The following is a 16,288-nucleotide window of genomic DNA, read 5'->3' on the forward strand; positions in this document are numbered from 1 at the left end:
TTCCCATTGATGGTCTCAGTCTTCAGACGCGGTCCTGGTATTAGGTTTCATGCTTTTGTCTGTGCATTGTGAGGACAGACACAGGGGAGGCCTGGAATTTCTCCTCCTTAAACATCTGAGGAGTTTAAAGATCAGGCATCACAGAAATGCAAAAGAAAAAGGCCTACCACCAAGCAGGATCTTCATAATCCTATAATGCATAGCCGATGTACCTTCATTACCTGTGGAGGACCCGAGACTTCTACCTCATGGTCTTCCTAAGCACCACCTTTTGTTTCACATTCTTCATTCATAATTTCCCCTGGCAAGTGTAGTTCAGATTTTTAGCCATCATTTTAGGTAATAATTTCAGCTAACAGTTAAATTGTTATTGATGCTTTTTTTTTTTAATTTAAAAAAATAACATTTAGCTATAAAAATCAATTGCTATCTCAACAATAAGCTAATCAACTGTTTCTTTATTTTTTTATTTCAACCTTTTTTAACATTATTTGGACATTTTATTCCTTCATGCATTCATACCAGCTGCTATTTTGTAATCCATATGCATTCGTTTTAGTTAACTAGTAACTGCTCAGCTCAGACTGGTTTAAGTCCCTTGTTTGTTCATTTATGAATAATTAGCTAATATTTCCATTACATGCATGGGTAGTGCAGAAGTGCTCCCCTGTGTACCTCTGTTTAGATTCTTTTCTGGATGGATCCAGATACAGCGTTTAGGGCCAAACCATAACAGTGAAAACTGATAGATTTATAATCTGAGTCCACATAACTGTTAATTAAAAACAAAAACATATTTTAGTATTGAGAAATGTGCATCGTTTTAATTTCTTGTCTTGCTAGGATATCCACTGTTCCGTTAATGTGTTTTTGTTAATGGGTGAACTGGTCCTTTGAACAAGTAGGAATCCCTGCTGAGATTATAACCCTCTGTTAGTGTGCAGGCGACCAGCACGTGACCTTAGTTAAAGGGCGGCTCTTATAGAAGACATGGTTCAACTACACATAAGCAATTTTGTCAAAAGCACCTGTTCCTTTTAAATGTATAAAAACAGGTTGTTTAACGTGCACGCCTATTCTTGGCACATTCTAGTGCACCTTAAAGGCTTTGCTGTTTAAATGTAGGGCTGATGCATTCAATGAAAAGACTTTAACTAGTCTTGCAGTAATTTTCTAGCTTCCAGCTGTGTTGTCTTCTTCTTTTATGGTTTGTACACATATTAAGGACACATATTACTTTTCACATTTTCACATGTTCATGATATGGAGATTGCCTTAGTCTAAAAGACTGATGAATGTCCTGCATTTTTTAATAAATAAACTAATCATTTTCTAGTTGTAGTGACAATCTTGACAGGGGGGGATGCATTACACGTTGGACATGCTTCACTGTCTGGCAAGTTCTAATGAAAATTTTAAATTGCGTGTCTTTGACTCACACGTGAATATACCCCCGGGGTAATTCATTGTCATCTTTAGAAAAATAACACTCCTGGTGATTCATTTTCTTTCACGCAGTTTCTTCTTTTTGTCTGGATTTAGAACGTCACGGAGGTTTGCTATCTGATTTAGTAAAGGAAACATGAAGGGCTTAGTTAAAAGAGCAAATCTTGCTGATGGGACTCCTCACAGTCTGTGGATCGTGCAGAACAGCTAGGTTTTTGTTCATGTAAAGGATGGATGGATTAGGCAGGGAATGTACCACATGATGTTTCTATTCTGCTGAGATCAGGTGAAATTTAACTTGAACTTTTCTGGGGGGAAAACAGCAAAACCTCTGTAAAGTCTAAGCTACACCATAATGAAATGCACAACCAAATGCCTGACAGAGGATTTCACAAGCTTTAGGCTAATCATTATCCATCACAAGACTCGAGTCTGTTATCCTAAAGTTTATTACCCAAGTCGCTACCACAAACTTTGGGTTTGTTTCGGTCTGCAAGACAAAGATTATCGAGCTTGTCTGACCAGTGCTCCAGACTTTCAGTTCTTTCTCAAACATTTTGTGATGGACTATGTTGCACAGCAATGCTTAAAACTCAACTTCTCAGCCCTTCTGGAACTCTCTCGCTGAGCCTGGGATCTCAGAACTCAGTTATCTTTTTATAAAGTAGATAAAATCTCATTTTTTTTAAAACTTGCTTTAGAGTATTCTTTTGTCTGTCTTGTTGTGTGCTTTATTACTTACTCTTGGGAGTTATTTCCCCCAAGAGATATTATTACAATGACTTATTTAGTCAGAAGCAAACTTCTTATCATATGATTAAAGATAACAGTTTCCTTTCATCAGGATGGAGAGCGTGAAAAAGCTTGGCCTTGTGTGAAATGAGCCATACTTTCCTTCATAGGGTAACCAGTTAACAGAGCTAACCATCTTCTGCAGTTTTTATGAACTCTTTTGCATTAAATGTGTGTTGTTGAAGACTGCATTGCTCTCCTGGCGACACCCTACCAGGGCTCCAGGCTGTGGCGGTGTGAGTGTCATCATTTCACATGGTTGCATTTGTGCAAGTGCATGATGATCATTAGTCTGTTTCGGTGCGCTGCTGGCACAGCCAGCTACCGTCACTGTGGTTGAAAGTAGTACTTTATCTCTTTTTCATGTGCTTAGCAGGTGATGATGAAAGAGTTTAAGCTGTTGTAGTGTTTTAAAGATGAAGCAGTCTGGAGCTGATTACTGTTTGCCAATGAAAGGTCCCAGCTCAGACACTTATGATGAAAGGAAGTGCAGGTGAAGGGAGGAAGAAGTGGAAATGTGAGAAAGTGCAGAACAGAAAATGTATATCAAATTCTATTAACCATATTCGTGAATGATGCCCATTAATAAACTTTTGGGACAGGAAATTTTACTGGTTCCCAGAAAAGTGGGTTCCAGCCTGAGCTCCAGCTCTAATGAAAGAGCGGTGCTGAAATGGATAAATGTTCTTCTTCAAGTAATCAGTTCTGAGAAATAAATCCCTGTTGATGCCAAAGTTTGTGTAACCTTTTGCTTTTTTTTTTTTTTTTTAATTCCTGGATTTTGTCTTTAGCACTCCCTTAAAATTTTAATTTTAAAGTGCAGCCACCTTTATTTTCCCCACCAAAGGTTAGGGTTGTGTAATGTTTACACTTGATCTACACATTGTCATTTAGTACTGCACCACACCAGCTACACATAAGTAGAGCGAAAATTGAGTTTTATAGTTATAGTTGAAATTGCTAAATGATAAAATCAGATAATGATAGAAATGTTTGATTTGAGTTTTGCTGCCTCACGTATCAGCCACATTGATCACGAGGCGGATTTTGTTCTTTTGTAGCACCAGTGTTACCAGTGAAAAAGTTAGTGTAGGCCCCAGTTTCTATAGTCCAGACACACATAATCCTGCAGGCAGGGGTCAGTTGCATCGTTAGTGACCCCAGGCCGAGAGAGAGTGTTACAGGGTAAAGTTGTCAAGCTTGTGTCAAGACATTTCCCTATATCCATGTGGGAGCTTTATGGAGATGACCTTCTGAGTTCCCTTCTATCAGCAACTGAAGCTGCAAGCAAATGCCAACGTATAAGAAAGACACTTACGCGAACCTCCTGTTCCTTTTATCGCTAAGATCCCATTAGCAGTCGTCGAGGGTCTCTGTCAGCCAGCCCCACGGCGATATGAGAAACCAGTCTGGACAAGAAAGCGAGGCTTGGATTACTGTGTACCCACAGAGCACTGAAAACAGGCGTGTAAACTAGACTGAACAATAAAGGGCACCCTGTAGACAAGGGACAACTAATGCACAGACAATGGGTTATGTTGGAGCGCTTAAGCTTGTGAAAGAAAATGGGACCAAGAATTTGCATTAAGAGATGATATTGATGATCAAAAAATGGACATTTCTCTTTCTTTACATGAGTCTTGACTGTCATTTGGAGATATTCCATACAAAAATACGATTACGCCAATAAATGACTGTTGTTAGATTATATTTAAATATAACCACACCGCAATGGCAACTTCTTTTCAGTAATTGGTGGCAATGGACCAAGACTAATTCAGTCTTTGAGGGATCTCAGCACCGCTCCTTGTGCTTCAAGCTTGTAACAGTATATAATTGAATCTTTTTGTTGGAATGTGACCACAGTTTACATTTTTTTGTAAGTCTGTGGTTTTCATATTATCGTAGATTAACAAAGCAAACAAATCAAGGGCAAATTGCTCCTGTCTGTAAAACACTAGAAAGCATCAGTATTGTGCTGTGAAAAGAAAGGCTGCTGTAATTTCAAGGTATCAGTCAGCGGGAGAGCTCGCTTTTCATTGCTCTGACAAAGGGGGAAGGAGGAGTTAGGGGAATAAATATTGCCAGAGCAGCCAATACGGAGACCACCTCCTCCTCCTGCTTTCCCTCTCTGCACTCTTTTGAATGGGGCACTCCTCTTCAGTTCTCCTCTCTGTTTAGTGAAGTGTGTGTAGAGACAGAGCTGAAGGAAAAGTGTGTGTGGAGTGACTGTGTGGACATGTCATAGTTCACTCTGTGAGTCTAATCGAGCCGGTGGACGTGGTTAAGACTTGACATTATGGTTATGATGAGGATCCAGTTTGGACTTGTGATTTTGTTGGCTCAGTGGGTGGTCCACTCTGATGCCTGGCTGTGGTCCTGGACTGATACGGCAACTTCAGCCCCAGCGGTAGACCCCGAGGGATCTGGCAGTCCAGCAGGTAGTGGAGAACCGCCGTCAGAAACTATTGCGAAAATTGGAGAAGAGATCATTGATGAAGGACATCAGATGGAAAAAGCTGTGCAGACCTTGGATCAGACTCCTGAGGCTCTTAAACTGAACACTGTAGTGTCAACAACAGAACCAGAGAATGAACATGAGTCAGAAAACTTTGCTACAGGGATGTCATCACACACAAGTAAACCTGGTAATGCCACATCTTCACCAATAAGTTCTGAAGGATCTGAAAACTCAACCTTTACAGGAAATGTAACAAGACTCAGATCTGACTTTGGATCTGAATCTGCATCAGACAATGGGTCTGCAACAGGAACTGAAACTAGCTGGCGATCAAGATTTGGAACCCACAAGGCTCAAAAAGGTGCAGTAACGAACACCACTCGTAGTGAGTTAGATGGTAGAGTTAGTGGAGATGAGGACCACAGTCTTGGCAGCACAAAATCAGGGCAAAGTCGCGAGTCCCCCAACAACACGAGAGGAAATGGAAACAGTAGTTCTAGTTCGAATGCTATTGACTTCAAATTAACAATATATTCACATGAAAGCCAAGAAGATTTATTAACCCCAACTGTAAGCTACAACTCCCTAACGACTATTGAGGTATCTAAGGATCATCAACAAGTGAAAGTTACTCATTTACTAAGTGGTAAATTTATGGCTAACCAGAAACTTGTATCTAACCAAGCATTACAGAGTAGCAAAGCTCCACTTGCCAGCCAGGTACTTTCTACAACTAAATCCCCCCAAATCTCTAAAAGACAACCACAAATAGATAGCAAGAGCCCAGACACGACCTTAAGATCTATAGATTTCCAACCCAATAAATCACTGATAATAAGCCAGAAAACTGGTCACATCCCAGATGCTACTCAGTCAACAATAAGTGGGAAAAAACTGAACCAAGCAATCTTGTTCAGCCAGACAGTTGCAGTTAGTGAGCCAACAACTATAAAACAACCAGAAGTAGGTAGGCCAGCACTGGATGCTGAATCCCCACAATGCTTGTTGCTAGACACCGCTCTTCCTTTCTGCTCCTCCATGGCTGGGCAATGGTTTGTCGTGCCCAATTACTTCAACCAGAGCAGTGTGGAGGAAATCCAAGCACTCCTCAATGAGTGGGCTTGGCTGTTGAATTCTCAATGCCATCATAGCGTGGAGTGGTTTTTCTGCCTCCTTTTGGTACCAAAGTGTGGCTCTTTGGCCCCGCTGCCTGTGTTACCTTGCCAGAGTTTCTGCGAAGTCTTGCGGGACAGTTGCTGGACGCTCCTGGATGAGGGACGCCTCCCTGTGGAGTGCCACACTCTACCTGATGAGGAGGAGGATGGGTATCAGTGCTTGTCAGTTAGTAACCAGAAAGGTAATTACTGGCTCAAATGAATCTTGTTTTGGGATTCATTTTGAACCAGTTTTGAACCCCCCCCCCCCCCCCCCCACCCCCCCACCCCCCGAGTCCGTCTGGTATTTTTCACACTATGAAATACCCTCTCAATTAATCAAGATTTGTCCCTGTCAGCACCGAATGAGATGTATTAATTAATTATTTCCCATCCCAAAAGAGCATGCATACTTATTTTTAACTTGAAGTCTAACAAGCATGATGCCAGTACTTTGTTTAACCTGCTGCATGTATATGTGCTGTGTACTGTATGTGACTTACCTTGTGAAGGTCATAGTATACCAGCACCCCCCTACACACACACACACACACGCACACACACACACGCATGTATTTCCTTTTTGAGTAATTATATTCAAAGGGTAATACTTTGCTCAGATGATAATTATTTGCTTTATTACAGTAATGTTATATGTAATTATATACTCAGTCTTGCCAGATGAAATAATTTCAATTCAAACAACCTTTCCAGTTTAACTACAAAGCTCTTAAAGCCAGACTGTAACACAAGAAAACACAAGTTTGCGAAAAGATTATTTTGGCTTTGCAATTATCTGGCATAAAATACAAATGTAATTATAATTATTTAATCATATTTATATAATTTTCTTGTTTGTTTGTTTTTTTTGCATTGCATTGCAAGACTAAAGAAATTGTAGATGCCTCTAATGAATGCATCTGAAACTGCAGAAGGCAATCTTCTCTGATATGTGCATGAAATGTATAACTTCAGCATATCTCTTTTGACAGTGAGTGGTTTGCAGGCTTGATGTGCGTTTGTCTGTTTAGGAATGGACACAGTAGCTTGGCATGCATGGGAAGCACTCATATTTGCATCAGTGCTTTTTAGATATGTGTTAATTTTTAGAACAAAATATTTCTCACAGCTGGACTAGGATGACATATTTCAACAGGTAAAGAATTTAAAGGTGGAAATAAAAAGAAATTAAAAGCAGCTGTTTCTCTCCTGCTGTGGTTGCACAGTTTAAAAAGGTGCTTTATAATCAATATTTTATAACAAATGATAGGATGGTTCTGTCACTCAGAAGTGTTAAGGTGTAAATTTCCAAAATAAACTAGTAGTTACAAATTGCTGATAAATATTTAAAGATTATAAGGACCAGTGTGCACTCAGCTGTCCTCTCAAAGACTGATATGTGCAGCACATGCCCCTAGTGACCATGAAATGCTGGAAAAAATGACTCATCTGTTTATTGCCAGTGGGCACCGATTCATGAGAGAAGTCTAACTCTGTTTTAGATGATCTTTTTCTAGAAAATCTTTTTTTAAGCCTGTTCCCTGATGCTGCACTTCTGCCCTGTCTCCCAACACTCTCCGTTTGTATCTCTGGGAGTTCAAGATTATGTCTTTTTACAGCTTCAGTATCTCTGTGGCAGCTTGTTCCACTGACAGACATGAGTGAACAAGATGTTTCTGGTTCCTGGACTAAGTGACACACGTGAGCCTAAATAAATTTGAACTGTTTTACTTTTGGTTTATTGGCAAATGAAGTCATGGAGGATTAGGGTACCTTTACTGGTCGTCAAACTTAAAACATTATTCTGCCACAACCGCATGCACGTTTTTTTTGTGGGTTTTTTTGTGTTTTTTTTTTTTTTTTTAAATGTTGTAGACACAGTAATGCGGAAAATGCAGACAGGCCTGCAACACACTGGAAGGATCAATCGTGTTGCCTTCTTTATATCCTGAGGGCAGGTTTTGTTGCAACTCTAGAAGATAGTTCATCACCCAAGCATGCACGTTGCTTGTGAAAGTTGCCTCAAGGTATAACCGGAGTGCTCTCAGTTACTCTAAATCTTTCTGGGATAGATTGAAATCCACTGCAGTCAACACCATCTGGTATGACTCAAACAACAATCCACTGAAGCACATGGCTTGGTTAGAGTGATGGCTGAATAGATGTGATGAAAAGCATTGCTCTGCTGTAGAGTTACTACTGCACCTATAAAGTCTCCTCAGCCCCAAGTACTAAGGATATCTAATAAACTTTAAATTCTACTGTATGCTGCCTGTAAACAACTGCCTACTGATTTTATATTCTTCCTAATAACTAAATATGTCTCTTCCTGTTTCTCACTGCAGCAACCTCTGCTCACGCTTAAGGTTACACATACTGTAGATGGCCAAGAAAATATTTTAAAGCCAAAAGTGCTTTATTTCTCAGTTTATTTGCCCAGTATCTTTCTCTAAGACTGTGCCCACCCGCTTACAAGCCTTTCAGCTTCTAAACAGAGCCCTTACATGTAGTATCTGAAAAGCCTCAACCCCACTTTACTATTTCAAGTTTGGGAGGAGGGCAGTCATACTCTCTATTTTGTCTTTGACCTTAAACCAGCACACTCCTACGTCATGCAAATATAACTTGTAATGCAAATGTTTCATGACATGCTGCCATCTTGGTCAGTTGATATTTTGGGTGAATTGAAGACAGACCCACTGGCATGGGTTGAAAAATACAAAGGAACAGTTTATACACTAAAATTACTGGCTGCAGTGTTGATGCATCCAAGCGGGAGATTCATGTGGGGAGTTTGTTTGAGGGTGGTGGGAAGGGAGATTGTTTTGCTTTTTGGCCTTTTTAGTGATGATTTGCATGGTTGTCTCTTCCCAGCTTGAAAGACGAGCAGTCAACCATGTCAGGCTCTGGAGGTCAAGCTTAGTTAATATTTAATATTAAACCATATTAATTTATAGCAGATTGGAGTTTTTATTGGAAATTACAAGCTATATGGGCTGTGCTGACAGACCTACATGTTACTTTTTTTTAATGCTACTTAAATGTCTGTGAACATTTTAGCTTATGTTTTTTAGCTAGTGTACTTTCTTTGGTGTTCTGTATGTTTTTTTTAACACCATGGTTCTACTGAGCTGAGACTGATGTTTTATCTTATGACAAGAGGAAGGCCCAAAGCTGGCTGCAGTCCTTCACTACACTGCTTGCCAGGGAATCCTTTTGACTTGGCTCTCAGGAGGGTGCCAATTATGGGCACAGTGTGGTCTGACTTCTTTGCTGGCAGAAACCCGTTGCCCCCTCTGGTTTGTGTTGCAGAAGTACAAAATGAGAATGAGGCTGTGTTGCAAAAACAGAAAAGAACAAAAGCACCGGGATGTTTTAAGCTGGTTAAGTTCTTAAAGTTTTTAATGGTTTACCAGAGTGATGTAATTGTGAAATTCTGGTACTGGTAACCATTTAGATCCTAATCACGCCATATTTGAACATTTAGCTAATTCAATATTATATCCATAAATGTCTTTTCTTCTGATGGGCTCATATGTCATAGTCAAGAAGGCCAATACGTTGGCTTAAACTGTCCCATCAACATCAAGCTGACACGGACATGGATACAGATGTTCAGCTGTTATATCCTGTGCATGTTTGAGGTGCTGTCTCTACCATTTGTATAGACGCATTTGCATTTTTTCTTTCTGTAGTTAAAAACACATCTGTGAACACAGCAGCATGGGGCAAGGGGGTGTATTGCCTAAAAAAATGTTACTTCACAGGTAGAGAACTGAGCTCTTTTCCAAAGAGTGAATTTCACAGCTGGCAGTAGACTCGTGCTCCTTTTTGTGGTTTAAGAATTACAGTTTAGTCTTCAGGTTGAGTCAGGATAAAATCTCCTTCCTGGACTGTGATGTGGGTTTGTTCTGAGCATTCGATTTAAAAAACAAAAAGTGGACTGCAGAACGGAAAGAACTTTATTATTTATTCATCTAAAAAAATCAGTGTTTAGTTTTTATTTCTTAAAACTACATTTTTTTCTATATTCATGTAACTTAAGACTTTTTTCAAAGTTCTCAGAGTATCACACATCCTTGACAAGAAGAAGATTAAAACAAATATTATACTGTTTTAAGCAACAGTGTAGCTTTATATTAAACTTCCACTAATCATGTGATCATGTGAGCACAATGAATTTGCTTTACTTTAAATTGTCTGAGAATTGCTTCACATATATGATTCATGCTGCAGATGCACAAGGATTATGGTGAAAAAAAAATCATGGGACTGTAATTTCAGCTTTCAGAGATGAACTCTGACCCTCCAAACACAGGGTCAGACCACTGCCCCGCCTTCTGTACACTGAGGGGAGAGATCGTTGCCCTCGTCTCAGCAGGCCTCAAGGGATGTTTTAAATGCTGATAGATTTTGTTGGGAAAAGCCGCACAGTTTCTCACTGTCCAGATGTTTGAATGTTTTCCTATGGTTTATACAGGATCTTGTGCTCTCCAAAGCTGTGCGTACAGCTGACAGTGTATATACAGCTTTATCAACAGGGTACCACAAAGTCTGCTACACCGTCTTGAAATGTGAAGAAATGAAAAGGAGTCAGTAAGCGGTCTTCCTGACAAGACAAACTAGCACCGTAAACCCTGCAGTGCTCCATTCATCACAGATCTTTTCTATTCCCAACTGACCTTGAAGCTGTCAGCGTTTAACAAAAGCTATTTAAGAAAACCTGAATTGAGATTGCACTTAAAATGCTAATGGTGACCTCTCTGAGGCCCCCTACAACTTTTGATGTCTGAGATGGAATGGCTGGTTGGCTCTTTGCTGACAATGCAGACACACTAAACCAGATTCAGTAAAAGCATTCCTCCGAAATCCTAAAGCAGGTCAAACCTTTCAATCAGCTTTAGATCTGAAGATGACATTTTAAGTCTCAAAATGGCATTAAGCACAGTTGCATCACAGTTGCATCAGGCTGTAAATGGAGATACCTTTTTTGGTCAATTCTAAGCATGGCTCAAAACAGTGCACATCTGGTCGGTGTAGCTCATTGCTAATAGGTGAGATGTTTTGCTAATTAGGGGTTTGGAAAGCTCGAGTCCGTGCATCCGTGTTCCAACAGCATGTCGGCTTTTTATTTGTTGAAGGAATCAAAATCAGATGCTTGAAATCCAGGTGAAAGAGAAATTGGGAGGAGTAGACGGTGAGGTCATATCCTCAGTTTGCACTGCAGAGAATTGCTGCATGCTGAAGGACAACCAGGATCTGTGTACGCATTCCACCTTATTACAGACCTTTCATTTTAATTTGCACACAAATCAAATCATTCTCTCCACTTTGCTTGCAGAAAAAATACATTGCATGTTCAGTTATGCACTGTAGCTGCATTAAAACTTCAACTTCCAACTGCTTCAGCCCCCAAAGCAGAAGGATTTACAATTCCCCAAATGATGAATTTCCCCTTTGAATTATTACAAGGTTTTTACCTTTTTTAAAACCTCCTTTGGCCGATTATGCACAAGACAGCGAGCCAGGATCAGACATGTCAGCACATGCCCACTGAAGGGACCCTCAAGGTGCCTCATTCTGATTTTATCAGAGTAAACATCTGGTCAGCCGGGTGCAAACCACAGTCAGTGACCTACGTCTGAGCTATTCTGAACCTGGAGGCTGTTGTGTCATCCTGTGGTGATTTGTTTCCCTTTCTTTTTTAATTTAGATAGGTTATACTGAAGTTTTGATTGTTTTGGGACTGTAAATTTAATTATTAGTTTTGATGTGTTGGCTTGTAATATGGCCTCTAACCTTCTAAATGATATAACGACTTTGGCTATGACTAAGTGTTTCCCAGGCTCCAGTAAAATATTTATCAGTCTTTGGACTTTACTTATATGTCTGTTGACATGCATATATGTATGTGAGTGTACATCTATTAATGGTCTCATCTGCTTACTGATAAATCTGTTCTAGAAGTCTGATTGGTGCAGAGAGGAACTGCACAATGGAAGGTATTTTTATTGCCATCCTGTTGCAGCTTGACTGGGTTCTCTGTTAGCGCAGATTCAAATAAATGCATCTGCAGTCCTCCGATAGTGAGCAGAATATTCAGACTGGTGTTTATGATGGTACTGAAGAGAGCGGGATCTTCGGCTCAGATAAAATATCTCGTGTGTTTAGGCTCTCGACGCAGCCAACTGCTGATCCAATTGATCTCCAGCACTCAGGCAGTGGAGAGGCTTTGAACTGAGCGATAGAGCTCGCTTGTTAGTCACCAGGTGGTAAACCAAAGCATTTCTTCAAAGAATCAGAAATGCATCACATGTTGTCCAAAAACAGTCATTTTGGTCATTCTGTTTTTAACACATGGAAACATTTTTTTCTTTTTTGGGGGGGGGGATCAAAGAGCAGAGGTTTGGTTTGATGTCAGTACATCAAAATCTGTGTCCACAGTGCATGTGCATGAATACACATTGCTCTTTGTGTTTTTTTTTGCCTTTCTTAAACACTTTAAATTATGCACTGACTTTGCCAGCGTCGCCCAGGGTGATGGAAGTGTCAGCACAGACATGCCGGAGGCCCAGCTGTTGGTCCCTGCAGTGCCCCAAGTCATGACATCTAGCAGATGTCATGCAAGTTTTGCGTGTTTTTTTTTTTTTTTTTTTTTGTCAGTGTCTTCAGGAATGATGCATAAATATTCATCTGTTCCATAGTCTGCATCAGGCTTTTCATCTACTTCCACTGTGCATGAGTAGAGGATAAACCTTGACAAGGTTTCTTTCTTTCTTACTTTAGGAAGTTCTTGCTTTTGGTGTGCAGGACTTCCAACGTCTGAGAAAGTGTTCCTTTTCTTACTCTCGCGTTTTCCCTTTTTTGCAGATGTTTTGCTTTCCATATTTTCAAGTAATAAAATCACTTGTTTGTTTGTGGTCCCTTGAGAGTAGCTGCTTTCCCCGGGCTTCTAGGAAAAAAAAACATGGTTCGCTAAAAGCAGATGTGGTACCATTTACATTCTCACATACATTTCTTTACAAAGGGCATTGTGACTGATTCAGCTGCAGTTAGTGCAAGTACCCGTCCTGCCTCCATCACAAACATCCACATTTTGTCACCTACCAACAGCCTCCTGGTCTAACCCCTACTCTGCCATGCTGCCCTCCCTTTAAACCTCTGCTGTTTTATGCTCACTGTGGCCTGACATCTTGTTTCTCTCCCTTTAGAAGACAGTGGAGTCTCCCTGCTACAACTGATTGGAGATCCTCCTCCAAGTGAGATCACCCAAATCTACGGACCAGACAACACCCCTAGTTTTGTCTTTGGACCGGATGCCAATACGGGCCAGCTGGCACGCGCCCACCTCCCAAACCCATTTTATCGAGAGTTTTCCCTCATGTTCAACCTGAAACCCACCACTAACCAGGGCGGGGTCATCTTCTCCATCACGGATGCTCGGCAGAGTATCATGCATGTGGGAGTTAAACTGTCAGCCGTGCAGGACAACAACCAAAATGTCATTCTGTACTACACCAAGCCCAAGTCAGCTCAGTCCTTTGAGGCAGCCAGGTTCCTCGTGCCCTCTATGACGAACACCTGGACCCGTTTTTCTCTCGCAGTGATGGACGACAAGGTGCTATTCTACTTCAACTGTGACACAGACCCTCAGGTGGTGCACATCGAGAGGTCAGCGGAGAACATGGAGCTGGAAAGTGGTGCTGGCGTCTTTGTTGGGCAGGCTGGAGGAGCTGATCCTGATAAGTTCCTGGTGTGTAAACAGGCTTTCACCTTTTTAACCAAAACACTGATATAGTAAATACAATACATTTATTTTATATCCTTTCATAACAGGTAAAGAACTATCTGTCGATTGTGCATCGAGTAAATCAGACTGTTGCATTCCTAAACTAAAGCTTCATACAACCAACATTAACTTAGAGACCGGATTCCTGCTGCGTGAAGTCTTGGAAAGGTGCAGATCAGTGTTTTGATTTTTCACGGTTGTTATTATCCTGTGAAACATTTTGGCTGAATAACTCTCATGTGATCCAATTGCTCAAATTGCCTACTCCAAACCAAAACATTAATGTCTGTATTGCATCACCATCATCTGTAGATTCTACAAATAATTGGAAGACCTCACAGTAGTGATGTAATTAGTGCCAGTCGTTTGACTGGTGTACATCTCAGCGGTTGGCCACCACAACTGGCGGCCTTAGCTGCAGGGGTTGCAGTAGTTCAACCATGGCTAATTACACATTTTTCATTCTGCCTCTGAGCATGCAATTATTTTAAGTTTATCAACACAAAAAACAAGAGAAGAACTCAATATAAGAACTGAGTTATTTTTCATACTTGAGATCTCAATCAATCATTGCAGAGTGATTGTTTTATATCCATGTAATGCAATTATGCACTCTTTAGTAACAGTTGTGATTAAAATCGCTGAAAAGATTTATATCTTTGAGCCTTGACAATTCAACCAAACCCTTTTGGGTGTGGAACAATCTTTCATTTGTGCAATTTTGTTTTTGGAAAATAAAAAATGGAAGCTTTTTAGATTTGAATTTCAACACTTAATAGACAACACTCATGAAAGTCATGCATGACCTTATATTAATAGACAAATATAAGTATAAGTGAATCATTTTTGTCCCAGTTTCCACTTTTTTTAAGGTTACATCCATCAAGACTGACGGAATCTCCTACGTTCCCCTGGAAACTGATAGAAAATAAAATGAAATGGAAAAGAAATGTAGAAAAAGGGAAAAAATGATTTGCCTAATATGGGCACTGTTTTCAGCTTCGTCCCAGACTGCTCTCAGACTTGTATACTGGAAGCTTTCTGGTTTCACTCTGTTGTGGTATTGACCAATCACGTTTGAACAGTGCTTTGGGCACGGACATCAAAATACCAGAAATGTAATAGTCCGTACCAACATCAGCAGATTTACATGATTCTTGATACCCAATCTGTGCCGTGGTTCTTTTTGGTAGATGCTGCACCACTTCTTTAAAAGTTCGAGGTATATGAACACCAACACAAATTTATTTCAAATTTTATTCGTCACATATATAGTACATAGTACAACATGTAGTGAAATGCTTGTGTCTGAGCTGCGGAAAGGCTGCAGACATAGCCGTGCCAATCCAGGCCTTGGTTCTAGCATGGGGGGGTCTAGCCAGGACCCTTATTGGATACCGGGTGGGAATTGAACTTGCAGCTCCTCCTCCAAAGGTGTGTAGTCTAGCCGAGTTAGCTTAGACATTTATAGAATGCTCTCATCAGTTTGTCTTCTCAAAGAAAATAGTAACATGCATTTCAGGACCCCATTAAAAAGGATCACACTTTCAATGTTGTTAATACGAAATAAAAGTCTTCCACCTTAGATACTTTGAACTGACTTTGAAATATATCTGAAAAGCATGACAGCATCGTGCATACATATACCATCTACGATAACTACTGCTCCATATTCAACATAATTTGTCTAACACATCCATTTGCTAAAAGCATCTATTTAATGAAATTGTTACATAAATGATAATACAAGATAGAATTTTGTTAAATATGTATTTTTTTTTTTTTCAAACGACTACGTCCCATCTGGTTAAAACCCCTTAAATCTCGAGCCATCTCCCCGTTGGAAAATCATCTCTCGCTTCCTCTCTCAGCTGTAACACTAGTTTCAATCTTTTTTGATGACTGACGATAGCTGCATATGTTGCTGAAAACCTAAAGCAATTTTTTTTTAATAATCTGAGGACTTTTTTCCCCCATGTGTTATGTGTTGACCTGAGCATGGCCCTAGGGCTCCAGAGGTCTTGTGAATTTAATTTCCTTAATCAAATCAAGACTTGGCAAGCTCTTGCAAACATCTAAATATTTATATTTTGCATTTTGAAAATGGACATTCCATTCTAAAGGGGGATTTAGAAGTATTTTAAGTTCATCAGAAAACACATGCTGTAGTGACAAGTTTTGACCTTCATGTGAACAAAATCGAAGATTTATTGTGAAGATCTGAAGCAGTAAAGATTAAAAGGGACATCCACAGTATGGAAATGTTACTGAATAGGCCTTAAAGGTCTGTGGAGAGACTGGGTTAAAATGTCAAAGAGCTCTTTATCTTCAAAGTTCTCTTAAAAAATCCATTTGACTCTTTTTCTTGGGACATAAATGTGTCCTGAAGAAGAGTTGACTTCAAATAATGCCACAGCAGAGAGACCACCTCGACATGCACAGCTAATGAGCCTTTCATAGGCAGGAAGACGGTAAAAATGCTATCTGCGTGAGTGTCCTGTGTGGGAACGTATCAGATGGTGTGTTTGAGGCACAGATAGTGGTACTTCACAGACAGAGACATCAATAGCCCTTCTGATTTTGTGGAAGGGGAATTCCCTAAGAAATATAATTAAATCAAAGCACTGCTGAAAAAGAAAAAGCATA

General features: G+C 40.1%; 1 protein-coding gene across 6 annotated transcripts in view; it reads left to right on the forward strand.

The window, feature by feature from the left end:
• The window catches only part of col18a1a (collagen type XVIII alpha 1 chain a), a 75,874-nt gene that overhangs the window by 30,823 nt on the left and 28,763 nt on the right, over positions 1-16,288 (forward strand). For 2 of the 6 annotated variants that reach the window (XM_080903864.1, XM_080903865.1), the window contains exons 1-2: positions 5,082-6,056; positions 13,065-13,606. In XM_080903864.1, coding sequence (XP_080759990.1) covers positions 5,354-6,056; positions 13,065-13,606 — 1,245 coding nt within the window. In that variant the 5' untranslated portion in view covers positions 5,082-5,353. Of the gene's footprint in view, positions 1-4,362; positions 5,061-5,081; positions 6,057-13,064; positions 13,607-16,288 lie in introns of those variants that run through there. The other 4 variants (XM_080903866.1, XM_080903867.1, XM_080903868.1 and 1 more) reach the window with 4 other exon arrangements.

This window comes from Rhamphochromis sp. 'chilingali', assembly GCF_963969265.1.
Source record: "Rhamphochromis sp. 'chilingali' genome assembly, chromosome: 14".
Classification (NCBI taxonomy): Eukaryota; Metazoa; Chordata; class Actinopteri; order Cichliformes; family Cichlidae; genus Rhamphochromis; species Rhamphochromis sp. 'chilingali'.